At 42.6% G+C, this 17,007-nt stretch overlaps 1 protein-coding gene across 7 annotated transcripts in view; it reads right to left on the bottom strand.

The window, feature by feature from the left end:
* LOC149143286 (uncharacterized) overlaps positions 1–17,007 on the bottom strand; it is a 213,532-nt gene that overhangs the window by 124,660 nt on the left and 71,865 nt on the right. For 6 of the 7 annotated variants that reach the window (XM_089447891.1, XM_089447892.1, XM_089447886.1 and 3 more), the window contains one exon: positions 4,544–4,639. The exons of the other annotated variant lie outside the window; for it this stretch is intronic. In XM_089447891.1, coding sequence (XP_089304017.1) covers positions 4,544–4,639 — 96 coding nt within the window. The remainder of the gene's footprint in view (positions 1–4,543; positions 4,640–17,007) is intronic. 7 annotated transcript variants of the gene reach the window in all.

A 17,007-nucleotide genomic window follows, 5' to 3' on the forward strand; every position in this document is an offset into this window, starting at 1 on the left:
AGGCTTGTCAGAGGCAGGAGTGTTACCCATCCGGCCGAGTTGTTGCAGCCACTTCCCATTCCTGAGGGGAAATGGGAAAGTATCTCTATGGATTTTATCACAGGGATTCTTGTGGTGCAGGGCAGAGACTGTATATATGTGGTGGTGGATCAGTTGACCAAGTATGCACACTTCTTTGTTATTCCAGCGCGGTACTCTGCTTTGCAAGTAGCGGAGCTGTTTTTCATAGAGGTCTTCCATTTGCATGGTCTTCCCAAGGCCATAGTCAGTGACAAAGATAGCCGCTTCATGGGATCATTATGGCAAGAGTTTTTCCGATTAGTGGGCACTAAGCTCCCCCCCAGTACCAATTACCACCCACAGACAGACGAGCAAACTAGGAGAGTTAACAAATGGCAAAGGGCTACCTACAGAACTATGTGACACGGCAGCAGCGAGCATCGATCTGGTGGCTACATTTGGGAGAGTATTGCTACAACACCAGCCATCACATGTCCATCAATATGCCACATTTTCGTGCTTTGTATGGGCATGATGCTTTATCTTTTGCTGACATTGTTTTTGGATACAATCGAACCCCAAAGGCCAAAGATTGGATCCAAGAGAGCCAAGATATCCTCAAGGCTCTCAAGGACAACCTGCTGACAGCCCAGAATCAACAGAAATTGTATGTAGACAAGCACAGGATCGAGAGGCATTTTGGGGAGGGGGGCTTGGCCTTTCTGCAACTATAGCCATACAAACAGTCCATGCCGAAGCAAGAGGGGCCAAAAAGCTATAGCCCCGTTTTTATGGGTCATAAAGGGTGATCATGAGAGTTGGAGAGGTGGCTTATGAGCTGGAGCTTCCACCCAGAAGCAAGATCCACAATGTCTTCCATGTATCATGCCTCGAAAAGTGTTGGGACAATATGTGACAGCAGTTACAGTGTTACCCCCGCTGGATGATGAGGGACATCTAGTGCTAGAGCAGGAGGCCATTTTGGAGACTAGAGAAAGGAAGTTGAGGAGCATAACTATCAAGGAATACTTGGTATGCTGGAGGAACTTACTGGATGAGGATGCCACTTAGGAGGGTGAGCACATACTTCATCATCCAACAATACAGTTGCTTGGGGACAAGCAACATTTGGGAGGGGAGGACTGCAATGTTCCTTCCTAGAATAATTTCCTTAAAATTAATTTCACAATTTTGCATTTCTGACTATTATGGGGGCCCACGAAATTTTGGCAATGAGACTTAGGAGAAGGGGGCCGAAATAATTTTGTTAGTGGAATGTGGGGGCCACACCCACATGTAATACGCACCCCCTTGGAGAGAAGGTCGAATTTGCCAAGGAAGGAGGTCGAAATATTGGATCGAGGAACCCACATGGGGAGGAAAGTCAAAATTATAAATATAAGGGGCATAGCAGCTATTGGGATCTTTTGTCAACTTATCTATTTTCTTTGTTGCTCAAGCTGTTTAGCTGGGTCACAAGTGTTGCTTAGCATAGAGATTTCCAAGGGGAAAGTTCACCCTTCTTTCGGTGGACTTTGAGTGTCACCCTAAGGAGGTAATCCATTGCTACGTGGGTAAGGAGATTTGTGGAGTTGGAGCTCAATTCAGCAAATTTCCTTCGGCCAATTTCGTACTCCAGGGAGGATGCAATGGGTAAATCATATCACTCATTTTAGTTGGCTTCCAGGGGTGTCTTGTCGGGAGAAATTTAGTATTGTTGCTCCAAGGGAAGACTAAGCCTTTCGGAGAATTTGGGGGCCAAAGATTGTTGCATTGGGGCAGGTCGAATTTCTCTTTCCCAAGGCCTGTGCACGAGACAAATTATGGGCACACGTGGGAGTTGAGGAGAGGATTTGTGGAGCTGGGTTGAGTAGGGGAATTGAGGGAGTCATCCAGGGAAGAAAAGCCCGGCATTTTGGCACCATTTGGAGGAATGCAGCAAAAAAATTTCAAGACAGTCATATTTTCCAGCCAATTGTGGAGGTTGTGGTATTTGGGGGTCAATTTCAAGGGTTAGAAGTAGGCCAAACCATTTCTAGGTTTTGGTGGGTTTGTTGAGAGGAGACCGAGGCTAATTTTATATAATTTTCTGAGCATCGGAGGTAGGGAAAATCTTCATTTTTTCCAGCCATCAGTGCAGTCTCACAAGGGCCAGCACAGATTCTTGCATAGGATTTGTTCTATAGCAATTGGGCAGACATTGTTGGATGTTTAAGGCTTGTAGCTCGCCTTGAGCAAGCCCAGGTGCACTCCTTCCATCATACATTGTACTCCTATCATTTGATAATAAAAATTGGCCCATTTTGGCGTGTTTATGGAGCATTTTTGGTTACCTAATTGCATGTGTCATGTCTTCTGTTAGATGTGCTTAATTTTCTTTGTTTATCACTGTTAATTTCCATTTGGAATATTACATTTTACTTCTTTGCTTTGATATGGTTGCATAGCTCAAGTAACCAAGCTTGCATTTGAGATATTTAGCATTTATTCCCCCTTAAGGTGAGGCAGTTTATTGCTCATCAGCGTCGGGACATTATGAAGGTTCCTTTTTACATGTGGAGCATCAAGTGCTCTAGGAACTAGGTAATGGCTAATGAAGGGGTTAGAGCTCATGCTAGGCTTTTGCACACACGTTAACTTCAGTCCCAGCCATATTTTGCATTTTTCCTTTTCTTTTATTATGGATTTCGTTGTTATTATCATTCTTTAGCTCAAATGGGTTTTAATTTCATCTTCTGAAGCTTCGCAGGCGAAAATGCCACAATGGCCTGTTTGAAGCCACAAAATCCCTACTAGAGGAGGATATGAGGGTCATTATTTATATGAATGTCTTGAGTTGAGAGGGTCCTCAACAAGTGAACGTTGGAGGGATTTTAGGAGAAAAGAAAAGCATTATTAGTTATTGGCTATTCAATGACCACAACCAATTATGAGTGCCATGCCACAATCCCATAGGGTTTTAGCCCACTAACTAGGGTTACTAACTTCAAACATGAATATCTCTCAAATCGTGAAGAATTACTTGGCGTGCCATATATCAACAGAAACATTTGGACGAGTAGAATCCATATAGAAGGTCCTTGACTCAGAATAGGGTAAGTTGTCAAGTCCAAATTCCCATGCAAGATCGGGTTAGCCCCTAGTGCTGCTTGGGTTGACATCAATTGCAACCACTGATCAACACTTGTATCAATATGTATTTCATGTAAAAACAAAAGAAGGAAAAGAAATTATTATTATTATTATTTTTATTTCTAGTCAAAGCATGTTCTTCATGCTTATAGGGTTTATTGAGTCAAAAAAACTCACTGTGAGTCAAAGAAATGTAATTGAGTCAAAATCCCATTTGGACTTTTGTAAAGATAAAGAAAAAAATTATCGAGTTAAAAAGGTCAATTTGTCATCCACAAGACAAAGTCGGCCCTCCTAGACAAGTTGGCCTAAAGAGGCAGTGATTTGACCAACTGGACATGTATAAATAGAAGGAGTTCGACCTCATTCACTCACTCATCATTTAAATTTTACATTGATTTTTGTGCCCAGACAAAAAGAAAAACCAATGAAGTAGGAGAGACAAAGGAGGTCAACAGAGAGATGACAAATTGGTTTATGCCCTGGTTCTGCTCACACATGTGAATTTGTCTGAGGTACTACGGCCTAAAATTTCAGGGGGGTCGAAATTACAAGGGCCGAAATTTCAAGGAGGCCGAAATTTCAGGAATTGACCGGATTTCAGAAGTTTGACCAATGTTGACTTTTATTGACTTTGACTTGTTGAAGAGACTTGAAGGAGGGCTGACTTGGGATCTTTGTGGCAATCTTGTTTTTCGTCTTGGGTCTTGAATATCTCACTTTGATCTGATTCTATAAGAAGGGGATTTTTGAGTTTTCCCCCTTGTGGGGTTTTGCCCTGGCTTGAAACCTAATTTCTTGTGTTCTTTATCTCTTGTGATCTTCATGTTTTGTATGTTTTCGTAATTGCTTGATGAAGAGAACATTAAATTAATTAAGAAGCCAACAAACATTCACAAGTAATTATCAAGTTAAGAGAAACCTACACTAATCTACTAGCATCTTGGTTTCTCAACAAAAAGTACTTGTTGATGGATCACCCACCTTCCTTCAAGGAGGAATGTTGGATGGGAGAAAGAAATCTGACCAGAGCATATGTATGTGGGGGGTCCATGGCATCATATCAAGCGCTTCTCAATAGGGCTGTTGGCTGGAAGGTTGTCCAAGGAGAAAATTTTCTCCTATGGGTTACCCACATTTTGGTGGGTAATAGGAACCATATTATCCATTTCAGGATATAATCATAAAAATATGCCTCATCAGAATTGTGTTTTATTTCCTGGCTACAATTTAAAAAAGTGCATTTATTAATAAATAGGGTATCTTTGAATATTGACAAGTTATCATAAAATTCAAAAAAGCTTGATACAAATGAAAATTCTAATGAACCTGGTTCCATCCACCCTTGCTTGAATAAAATCTAAACTAATTGTATCACTTTATTGCAATAGAATGGCATCAAAGAGCGTACCAATGCCAACGAGCACAAGCAAAATAGCAAGGATTGCCAGCATGAGGTTGTTAACTCCACCTTTTGGGTCAAAAATCAAACCTCCTATGAATGAGACTGCACACAAATTTAACTTGGAATTATTATGAATGAACCATGGTCTGTGTAAGTCTTAACTGAATAAGCATTGGAATGGAATTAATGAATTACCAGTTCACTTCCTATGAGAACACCCATATCTTCAAGCACACTGAATTCAATAGCTTCATTAAAAAAATTATGATTTCATAATGTTTTAAACTCAATTGGAATAATGCATTAATCATTGAATTCCACATCCTTCAAAGAATTATATTTGTACTCTATTAACCTAATTGTTTTTTCATTCTTTATAATTGATGGTTATTGACTTTCTCTTTCCAATTGACATAATAATGCATTAATCTTTGAACATCAGAAACAAAGATGTTCTTCAAGTTATAACACACAAAATATACCAGATATGATGTGCTAGCTTAAATTTCTAGTATAGTCATGATTAACGTTTGAAACTAGGCTAGAAATTCCCATGAAACAACTTAAGTATGATATGATGGACCCTTTCTTTTGAGTTATTCTCTCCTGAACATGTGAGATTATGGAAGACAATTGCTAACTTAAAAAACTGACTAGGTTTGTTTACTTGACTTAATTGTTTGGGACAAAACATCGCAGGATATAATAGATTACAATTTGCTGCCACCTTTCCCAAAAAAAAATATAAAACTTGCGTCTTTTTCTTGAACTGATGCGATAGTATGAATAAGACATCCTATATATGAGAAATTCAAGTTCAGACTTATTCGTGATCCTCAACAAAATGCAACATTTAAATAAAAATAAAAAAATCAATCTAGGCAACATCCTCTAGCTATTATTCGTTTCTTGCACTAATCAACAGATTTTTTCTATTGAGGATACATTGGGAACAATGCATATGTAAATACACAAATTAAGGCTATATCAATATAAGTTGGAGTGTTGAATATCTCTGTTAACTTACCTTCTCCAGGACAATATCGATTTTAATTGGAGAAACATGTCTTCAGCTTTATGATTAACATTTAAAGATCATTGCAAAAGGAAATATATGATATCAAGTTAAAAGAATCTTGTATCTATAAAACAATATAAAAAAATTTGGTAACAGAGTAGTTGCAATTGTTATAAACAAAACAACATAATAAAGTGAAATAATATCTTGACTAATCGACAACCCAAGGGCATCTTGGATACTAGGCAGAATGGTCAAGGTTTAAGACTTATCAGAATTGTAATGTCCCTACCTAAATAATTTTGTTACAGGTTTAATTGCCCACAATTTTGGATAATTTTGGTGACCATGGAACCCACTCAATTTTGACTTAAGGACTTCGGGGAGAAAAGGAGGCCGAATTATTTTCTTAGTGGAATGTGGGGGCCACACATATAGGAAAAACACACTTCACTAAGTGAGGAGTTCGAACAGACTTGGAGAGAAGTCGAAAGGCAAGGAGGATGGGCCCACATGGAAGGAAGGCCTGCGAAATTACAAATAGGAGGAGCTCATCTTCACAAAGGGTCTTTTGTCTATTGAACTCACTTTTGTTGCCCGTGCTACTTAGCCGGGTCACTTGTTGTTTAGCATCGAGTTTTCCAAGCAGAGAACTCACCCTTTCTTCGGGGGACTTAGAGTGCCACCCTAGAAAGGTTAAAGCGTTCCACTTTGGAGGAGAGTTGGAGGGATTTCAGAGCTTATCTTTCAGCCATTGTTCAGCTAGTGCATGGTTCAGGAGGAGGCAGGAAGGGAGCACGCAAAGGTTGTTTCAAGGGTCTTCCGGGAAGCATTTGCCAGGAGAATTTTGGCAATGGAGCTTAAGTGGGATATCAGCATTTTGGAGGAGTTTCAGAGTAGGAGATTGCTGCTAGTGGGCAGCACGATTTGCAGCTACCTGGGCCAGCACAAAAGCCTCTCACTGGGCACATGTGGGAGCTTGAAGGATGACTTGGGGCACTAGAGATTGCCAGGGGGAAATAAGGAGAACCTTAGGGAAGAGCATCTCAGCCTTTGGGTGTGATTTGTGGAGCTTTTTCTGTGAGTTACAGACAATCTGTAATTTCCAGCAGTTGGTAGAGGACGCGGTATTTGGGGGCTGAATTTCAGGGGTCAAAACCAAGCCAAACCCTTTCTGGGTTTTGGTGGAGGAGCATTAGATTAATTTTGCAGAATTTTCTGAGCACCTGAGGTGGGGTTTCCAGCAATTCCTTTCCAGCAGACAGTGCAGATTTTTGGGCAATGTAGAGCCTCATTGGAGCAGTGGTTTCTAGCACTTGGGTTTGTTATTTTGTCACCTGGGCTCTGTCACGCTTGCCATTGAGGCAAGCGCAGGTGCACTCCTTCCAAACTATTGTACTTTGCTTCAATTGATTAATAAATGGCTCAGTTGGTTATTATTTATGGAATTTACATGGGTGTTTGTTGAATGCGTGAAATTTTCAGTGTTGTATTTGTCATTTGCTTTGCATATCACTATTTTTCCTAGTTTGGAACATTACAGTGGTATCAGAGCCCAGATCTTGGCTCAGTCGTGGGAGATTTTCCTATGAGTGAGGAGGACAGGCAGAATATCACCTACAGGAGACAGAGGTACCGGAGTCGGGAGAGGGAGTTAGAGATTACACCAGACACTGAGGAGCGTGGGAAGGCAGTGGTAGTAGAGGACATGGTGGAACCTAGGAGTAAGGAGGATATGGCCTTTGATAGCCTCTTGAAGGCCCTCAGTGATTTAGCAAAGGGGCAGAAGGAGATGTTGGATGAGATCAAACAGCAGAACCGGGACCAGAGCATCCATCGAGATTTCCTATTTGGGGAGACTTCTGGGGCCTCCCAACAGTATGACCACCCTTCACCGGCTACTCACCCACCAACCTCAGGTGGACCAACTAGGACCACACTGCCTTCTTTCTTACCATCAGCACCTAGTGAGCAGGGTGGACCAGATGACCAGATGCCCATGGGGGAGTATTTTAGGGAATGGCAATATATGGGGGAGGATTTCAAGGCAGACCTATACTTTAGAGACTATTTCCAACTCAAGCAAAATGAGAAGGTCAAGAATAATAGAGGTTAGGGCACGCAGAGCTCCGAGTTGCAACGTACTATTGGGAGGATGTACTTCCCTACATATGATGGCACTACCAAGTGCACAGCTCGGGCCAGGGTGAAGAAGTTGGATACTTATTTCCAGCTCAACAAGATGACGAAGGTGGAAACCATTAAAATGGCTACCCTACACTTGGAGGGGGAGGCACACGACTGGTGGTTTCGTGACTTGTCTACTCTGGGGCATGCCAACGTGACTTCCTATGAGGATTTCACAAGGAGAGTGGTGGAGCATTTTGATTTGAGGGATCTGGAAGGTCACTTCAGGGAGTTGAACCAACTCAGACAGATGGGTCATCGAGAGCAGTACATATCGGAGTTTCTGAGAGTCTCACTCATGGTGCCAGATTTATCGGATGCTAGGAGGGTGTACACATTCATAGAGGGGTTGCTCGAACCACTGCGTGGACTGGTGAAGTCACGCAAATCCTCTACGCTACAAGAATCCGTGACATGTGCTAGAGACCAGCAGGGGACCATCCCCAAGACCCGGGCACCTATTCCTTCACGCACTCCCTACCATCAGAAGGGAAGTGATACTAGACCACCACCACAAAGAGCAGCCCAAGGACATGGGCAGCTAGATGAGGAGACTCGGAGGGACCTCAGGAGGAGGAAATTGTGCTTTACTTGTCAAGAGCCATGGACACCAACCATCGGTGCACAACGGGCAAGGCCCATTATATTGAGGTATTTTTGGATAGTGATCAGGAGGATGATGTGGAGCTGGAGTATGGTGGGGGAGACAGTGAGTGTCTAGCAGATAGGGGACCACCACCACCACATGGGGGAGCATCTTTTACACCATTTGGGGGAATCCTTGCTTCCTTATGCAAGGTCCCCAAATTTCTAACTCTGAGGATCAAAGGCATAGTGCAGGGGCGGCATGTTTCAGTCCTAGTAAACAGTGGGGCTACCCACAACTTCATTGATGCTCAGATGGTTCAGAGGAGGGGCATCACCACAACAGAGTTTGAGGGGTTTTTCATTCTGGTGCCAAGGGACAGCACAATGCGGTGCACTCGGCATGTTCCCACTTTGACAGTGACCATGGGGAACTACTCAATGATAGACCATTTCTTCGTAGTGGACGTAATGGACACCAACGTGGTGATGGGTGTTCAGTGGCTATACTCCCTTGGTCGAGTCATCGCCGATTGGAGGAAGCTAGAGATGGAGTTCACTGGGTCGGATGGCAAGCTAGTGGTCCATAGGGGCATGCATTCGTATTCTCCGCAGACAGTTTCAGCACATCGGATGGAGGTAGATTTGAGGCATGGGGACATAGTGTGGGCCTTAGAGTTGAGGATTTCAGAGTCTGGGGGATAGGCCCAATCACCAAACCCAAACATACAGGCCCTATCAAACAAATACTCAGTGGTGTTCGGGGGCATTCCACTAGGGCAATGACCAGGTAGGGGATTCAAGCACACCATTGACTTGGAGCCAGGTGTGCAGGTAGTTATTACCACCCCTTATAGGCACCAACAAGGCCTATAAGGACAAGGTTGAGCGAGCCATCAAGGAGTTGTTGGCATTCGGCCACATTAGACCGAGTTCCCGTCCCTTTGCTTCTCTAGTGGTGCTGGTGAAGAAGAAGGACAAAACCTTGTGCATGTGCATTGATTATAGGGAGCTCAACAAGAAGACATTGAAGAACCGATACCCCATTTCGCGCATCGATGAGTTGATGGATGAGCTTAAAGCAGCCAAGTACTTCTCTAAGATAGATTTGTGCTCGGGGTACCATCAAATCAGTGTGAGGGATCAGGACATCCCTAAGACGACCTTTCGATGCCATTATGGGCATTTCAAGTTCTTGGTCATGCCCTTTGGGTTGACCAACGCACCTGCCACCTTCCAGTCGTGTATGAACCATGTGTTCCGGGGACAGTTAAGGAGGTTTGTATTGGTGTTTTTTGACAACATCTTGATCTATAGCAAGACCTAAGAGGAGCACCTGGAGTTGGTGTTGAGTATTTTTGAGGAGCAACAATTTTACGCCAAATCGTCCAAATGAGAATTTGGGCTAACTGAGATGCTCTACTTAGGGCACATAATTGGCGCATACAGGGTGAAGGTGCATGAGGAGAAGATACAAGCTATTCGGGATTGGCTGGTGCTTAGAGATGTGACAGCATTGACGGGGTTTCTGGGCATTTGCACCTATTACCAGAAGTTCGTCAAAGGATTTTCACAGTTGGCAGCACCCCTCACAGACTTGACCAAGAAGGGGGCTTTTGCATGGACAGATGGAGCCCAGTCATCTTTTGATCACCTCAAGGAGGTGATGAGTAGTTGCCCAGTGTTGGCACTCCCGGATTTCACTCAGCCATTCACAGTGGAGTGTGATGCATCAGGAGAGGGGATTGGGGCAGTATTATCCCAGGATGGGCATCCCATTGCTTTCAAGAGTCGGAAGCTCCTACCCCATGAGAGGTCGTATTCTATATACGACAAAGAGATGTTGGCCATCATGCATGCGTTGGCCAAATTCCAGCAGTACTTAGTGGGTAACCGATTTCGGGTGAAGACAGATCACAATAGTCTTCACCACTTCATGGGGCAGTAGGGCCTCAATGACAGACAGTAGAGATGGGTCAGCAAGGTGCAGGCCTATGATTTTGATATTAAGTACATTCGGGGAAAACACAATGTAGTGGTCAATGCATTATCTAGGAGACCCGCAAGCCTCTCACTCATGAGCATTTGCCATGATTGGAAGGCACAGTTGTTGGTAGAGTACTCTAAAGACCGGTAGGCATGTGAGATCTTGGAGGGGACACATGCAGATGAGTACTACAGGATGATGGTCAAGGTCATATATTACAAGGGGCGCATATTTTTGGTACCAGGCTCACAGTTGAGGGAGATAGTACTCCATGTAGCACATGATTCCCCATTATCAAGGCATCATGGGTAAAGGAAGATGTACATAGCAGTCAGAATGCGCTTCACCTGGAAGGGCCTCAATGGGAACGTGTTGAGATACGTGCAAGAGTGTGAGGCATGCCAGAGGAACAAAGGGGAGTTGACCCATCCATGGATTTCATCACAGGGCTTCCCACAGTGCAAGGCAAGGATAGTATCTATGTGGTGGTTGATCGGCTGACCAAATATGCCCATTTCTTCGCCATTCTGACCGGGTATTCAGCCTCACAGGTGGCTGAGATGTTCTTCAGGGAAGTCTTCTGTTTGCACAGGCTTCTAAGAACATAGTTACCGATAGAGATAGCAGGTTTATGGGGAGATTCTGGCATGAGCTCTTCAGACTAGTCAAACAATGCACATGTGGAGGAGAAGAGGGTTGCCCTGAAGTTGTACAACCCAATCAGATGAGGAGAAAGAGATATGTGTGAGAATGAATGATGTCCAAATGAGGTAGATGCACCTTCTATTTATATGCAACATTGAAGATGAAAAGACTTGTCTTTTGGTCTTCTAAGACTACATCAGATTGTTGGTCGACCTTGAGAATTTGTCCATAAACGAAATAAATTCATATTTCCATTTGTACATGACCGAATGTGATATCTTTATATCAATCCTACACCTCTCGGAAAGAGGAATCCAATAACAATATCAGTTGCATCATATGAGTTGTCCAAGGTGGAGTTTGGCCCTAGTTGCCAAATTTAACACTCCCTCTCAACTAGGAAGAACTCCACCTGCCAAATCATCTGTCAATTTGTACCATCTCTGACATCCCTGTTATACTCTGCTCTGCTGAACCATGAAGAAATAATGAAGAAGAAATGATCGAGAATGTGTCATACCATTCTCCACTGACCAGAAGTCAATCTCCAATAATCTAGAGTGTATCATACCACTCTTCACTGACCCGAAGTCAGCCTCCAATAATCCAGAGTGTATCATACCACTCTTCACTGACCCGAAGTCAATCTCCATTGATCCCAGATCAATATCAAACATCCTAACATAGGGAGTACAGTAGTACACGATGCATCCATCAGTAGTACTATGGTCCCTATCCTCATTTCCCTACTCATTGGCCAAATGAGAGGTACTTCCCATGAGTCCTGGACTACATGGGTAGGATGTATCGGCAGGAGAAGGTGAACCACTCATCCTGCTCATATGCCATAGGAGAAGGTGAACCACTCATCCTATGCATATCTCAACCATCATGAGGTATCACAAGGGAAGGTGAACCACACACCCTGTATATCGCGCACCACTAGGGGAAGGTGAACCACTCACCCTATGGTCGCTTATTGCTCCAAGAAGTACCCCGAGCCGCCCGGAGCTCCCAAAGCTCAATATCCAAATCAAACGGGACCCTCATAAGAGGGTCTCTCCACGAGTCCAAGTCGTTTACGGAAGGTTAAGAATTTGACCTTCACCAGGGGCTTTGTAAGAATATCTGCGACCTGATCATCAATCCCAGTGTGATGGAGCCTTATTGCTCCTTATTGTACCATATCCCAGATAAAGTGGTACCTGGTATCAACATGCTTGGAGTGATCATGAAACACAGGATTCTTAGAAAGACGAATCCCACTTTGGTTGTCACAAGTGATCACAGTGGTATAGCACATGTCCAAACAGCTAACTAAAGAGCTTCCTCAACCAAACAACTTCACAGGAAGCCATACTAGTAGCAATATATTCAGCCTCAGTGATGCTCAAAGCAATCGAATTCTGCTTCCTATTCATCTAGGATATCGAAGCAAAACCTAGAGAGAAGCAACATCCAGGTGTGCTCTTATGATCTACCACACTGTCAGCCCAGTTAGCATCAAAATAACCACGGAGCCTCACATTCCCAACAATGTATCTCAGTCCATAGGTGATTGAGCCTCAGAGATATCTCAAAAGATTCTTGGCAGCGATCCAATGTATGTGATGAGGCTCGACCATAAACTGACTCAATGTATTCACTGCAAAACATATGTTTGGACGAGAGTTCATGAAGAACATCAAGGCCCCCACAAGTTGACAGTACTCAGAAGGATTTCCCAAAGCAGACCCAGCAGCACTTTCGTATAACTTTTTGAAGTTAAGTTCCATCAGAGTAGTCACGGACTTGCAGTCCACCATCCCAAATCTTTCAAGTAGCTTCACAATTTATTTTCCTTGAGAAAGGAAAATCTCACCTGGCTTTTGCCAGACCTCCAACCCTAGAAAATAATGCATCAGTCCTAGGTCCTTCATTTCAAACTCGGAAGCCAACTCCCTCTTACATTGTTGAATAAGAGGGTTTGCACCTATCAGAAAAAGATCATCCACATAAAGTACCAAGATGAGAGGTTTGTCATTTTGAACCTTAAAGGTTCGGATCAGCTTCACTTCTTGTAAAACCCAGCTTCATCAAATAATTGTCGATCCTCTCATACCAAGCTCGAGGAGCTTGCTTCAACCCATAGAGTGCTTTCTTCAACCTACATACATGTGTTTGATGATCTTGAACTTTAAACCCCTCAGGTTGTTCTACATAAACTTCCTCCGTAATTGAACCATGCAAGAAGGCAGTTTTGACATCCATCTGGTGTAGGTTCCATCCTTGCGAGGCAGCAAGGGCTATAATCGAACAGATGGTGGTATATCAGGCAACTGGTGCAAATATCTCATCATAGTCCACACCTTCCCTTTGAGAGAAGCCTCGAGCAACAAACCTGGCCTTGAATTTTTCAGCACTTCCATCAGCTCCATGCTTGATCTTGTAGAGCCATTTTGAGGTGACAACGGATATGTCCTTGGGTATAGGGACCACATCCCAGACATCATTCTTCATAATTGACTCATACTCTTTGTTCATAGCATCCTTCTAATCTTGGTGCTTCACAACTTCTTCGAATGTGCAAGGCTCAGTTTGAACTTTGAACAATGGTGCTCATGGTAGTTAAGTACCCTTGGTACCTATTCGGCTTCTTACTTTCACAAAAAGTCCCCCTTGGTGCAATATGTCTCTCGGCATCTTCGAGAGTTTCCCTAAGCCATGAGGGTCTCCTTTTTGAGGAGGAGGGCTCATGAGGAGGTGGATCAATGGGATCCATTGGTCCTTCAACATCGGGCATCGGCTCATCCTATGGTTCTCCCTGCTTTCCTGAATCTGCTTCTTTGTCCTTCCTTGGAATAGGAAGGTTACTAATCTTCCCAAGGGAAACATCTTCATCAAAGGTGACATCATGACTTATCTCTACTTCTCTTTGACTAGGCACATAGATTCTATATGCCTTAGAAGTTTCACTGTAGCCCACAAATGTTCCTTTCTTCCTAGATGCATCCAATTTGTTTCTCTTTTCTTTCAGCACATGAAAATATACAGGGCTACCAAAAATTCTAAATGAGAAACATCAGGTTTCTTATCGGTGAAAACTTCTTCGGGAGTTTTGGAGTCCAACACTTGATGAGGGCATCTATTTTGAACATACACAGCAGTGTTGGCAGCTTCTGCCCATAAGAACTTCGGAAGGCTTTGATCATGAAGCATGGCACGAGTGGCTTCTATAATAGAACGGTTCTTCCTTTCAGCAACACCATTTTGCTCAGGAGTATATGCGGTAGTAGTCTCCCTCTTAATGCCAGCTTCTCTACAATAGTCATTGAACTCATTTGATTCATATTCGGTTCCATTATCGGTCCTCAATATTTTGATCTTCTTCTCGGTTTGATTTTTGACCAAGGCTTTGAAAGAACGGAACCATGAGAATACTTCGTCCTTCTTCTTCAAGAAATATATCCAAGTTTTGCAAGAGAAGTCATCCACAAAGATAGCATAATATAAATATCCTCCCAAGGATGTCGCAGGCATCATACCAGATAGATCAGAATGAACCAATTGCAAAACGTCAGTAGTCTTGCTATCACTTGAGGGGAATGGTCCCGTTGTACGTTTTCCTTCAGCACATCCTTGACAACACCTTCATGTTCTAATTTAAATTCGGGGCATACCTGTCACCATCTTCCTCACATCGGGTAAAGCCTTATAATGTAGATGAGCAAACCTCCGGTGCCATAATTCAAATTGAAGAGATGTGTCGCAAGACATAGCTCCCAATGGGCTTCCTCCAACTTGATATAGGTTATCAACCCTGAATCCAAGAGTAAATGCTTCTTTGAAATTTCTATTCCAAACACATACCTTTCCATCAATGAATGCCACCTTGAATCCTTTGTCTTCCATCGCCAAGATAGATACCAGGTTCTTCTTTAGATCAGGTACATATAGAACTTCTTGTAGATGAATGGTGTTACCTTGATTCAATTGAAGAGTAACATTCCCAACTCCCTTCACGGGATAGGTGGCATTGTCCCCAAGAATGATCGCCAAATTTGTATCCTTTTCTATCAGATTTAAAAGAGCTTCCTTATACCCAATGAAGTGCCTTAGGGCACCACTATCAATCAACCAATTTCCCAAGGTATCCGGCGGAGAGGCCATAGAGAGGGCAAATGAAGCGGAAAAACTTATGATACGCAGAATTATATGTAGAAATAATATTATTAAAAGATGAATAGACAAATGATGAATGTTTACAATGGGTTGCCTGGCTTATATACTTGCTTCTTGGTGGGGTGTCGCTGATTTTTTTGGGGATTCAACTTTGTCATGAGAGTCTGTGGACTTTGTTGAATCTGACGAGATGTGTTCTTGATTCTCTTCACCTTCTTTTAGTAGTTGTTCAGATGTACAATTTGACCTTTTACATAGAGTTTTCAGCATTGTTAAGACCTCTCTGATGCTTGCTTCTGTTTGGACATGGTAATTTTCCATCTTTATTTCTATTCGATTTGTCGTATCGTGAAGATTTTTGATTTCATCAGCTTGCTCCCCAAGCTTGATCTGGAATTCATTTAATCTTTTACTGACCTCGTCGTGGTTGCTATTTATCTTATGCTCCGCGTCCAACAATTTTTTTTGGAAATCCGCCATTGTCATTGTCAACATTGAGCGGGTTTGTGGTGGTGTGTATTTATTTTCCAGCTAAAATATTTTTCCTCCTTTTTTTTAGCAAAAATAAATTTTATATATATAACTTTTAATTAATTAAAATAGATTTAATTAATTAACTAACTTTTATATATATATATATATATATATATATATATAAATATTAATTAATTAAAATAAATTTGATTAATTTATATATATATATATATACATATATAACTTTTAATTAAATTAAATTATGTATTATATATAACACATATATATAATTATATTATATATTATATATTATATATAATTTTAACGTTATAAATATATTACGCTGCGTCTTTGCTGAACGTTTTGGCTTAACGGTCACCTTACCGTTTCACCGTAGACTTGTGTGGCTATCACGCAGAGCCCACCGAGCACAATTGCGGCCTATGTTAGCGGACGTACAGGACAGCAGGGACACGGTTGCAGACAGCGGACAGCAGGGTCAACGGATGGCTGTGGGCAGCGGACTGACGGCTGTGGCAGCGGGAGTGAGCCGAGAATACCCAGGGTAGCGGCTGTAAGAGCAGTGGATAGGTAGCGCGGAAGAATTCTTAGAATCTGACGACGGAAATGTGGTGGATGACCAACTAAAGTTGGAAAAGATACTGCTTATTGCCAATCACTAAACGCCTGGAATCACTCGATTCTCAAATCTTCGTGTCAAATATTGTCGAGACAACCAATAATCGACCCTCGTCAAAGATTATTGTGTTGTTTTCTGACGGAATTCTCTCTAATGTTTGAATTAGGTCGTTCGAGAAATAAAATATACCAACGACGGCGTTACGGTCAATATTGAAGATGGGTCAGTTTATAAGGGAAAATATGTGATTGTGTCTGTCAGCCTAGGAGTTCTTCAAAGTCATCTCATAAAGTTTAAAACAGGTGGCGACCTAGGAGCGGTCGATTTAAAACAGGTGGGTGCTTTACACACTTAAATTAAATTTCCCCCATTGTATATGGAGCATAAAATTTTTGGAGAGACAGTGGACGTGGGTGATGCGGGTAGCTCGGGTGGGGGCCGTATGGGAAGTATGGAGTGAACCGTATGGATATGTGAAGTATGGTCAGCGGAAGTATGGACAACGGTGGCCTGTGTTTTATAGTGGCAGCGAGGTTGTGCAGGACAATCAGTGGGGACAATGGTTGGAGAACTTCATGACCTGTGCAGCGCTAAACCGAGGAACAACCTGCTCTGATACCAATGAAGCGGAAAAACTTATGATACGCATAATTATATGTAGAAATATTTTATTAAAAGATGAATAGACAAATGATGAATGTTTACAATGGGTTGCCTGGCTTATATACCGCCATGGGCACCCTTTGGGAAAGGGCATGATCTTATGATCGTGC

The sequence above is a fragment of the Pinus tabuliformis genome, chromosome X, assembly GCF_031772625.1.
Source record: "Pinus tabuliformis cultivar Carrire ecotype Pingquan chromosome X, CPIR1, whole genome shotgun sequence".
In the NCBI taxonomy this organism is placed as follows: domain Eukaryota; kingdom Viridiplantae; phylum Streptophyta; class Pinopsida; order Pinales; family Pinaceae; genus Pinus; species Pinus tabuliformis.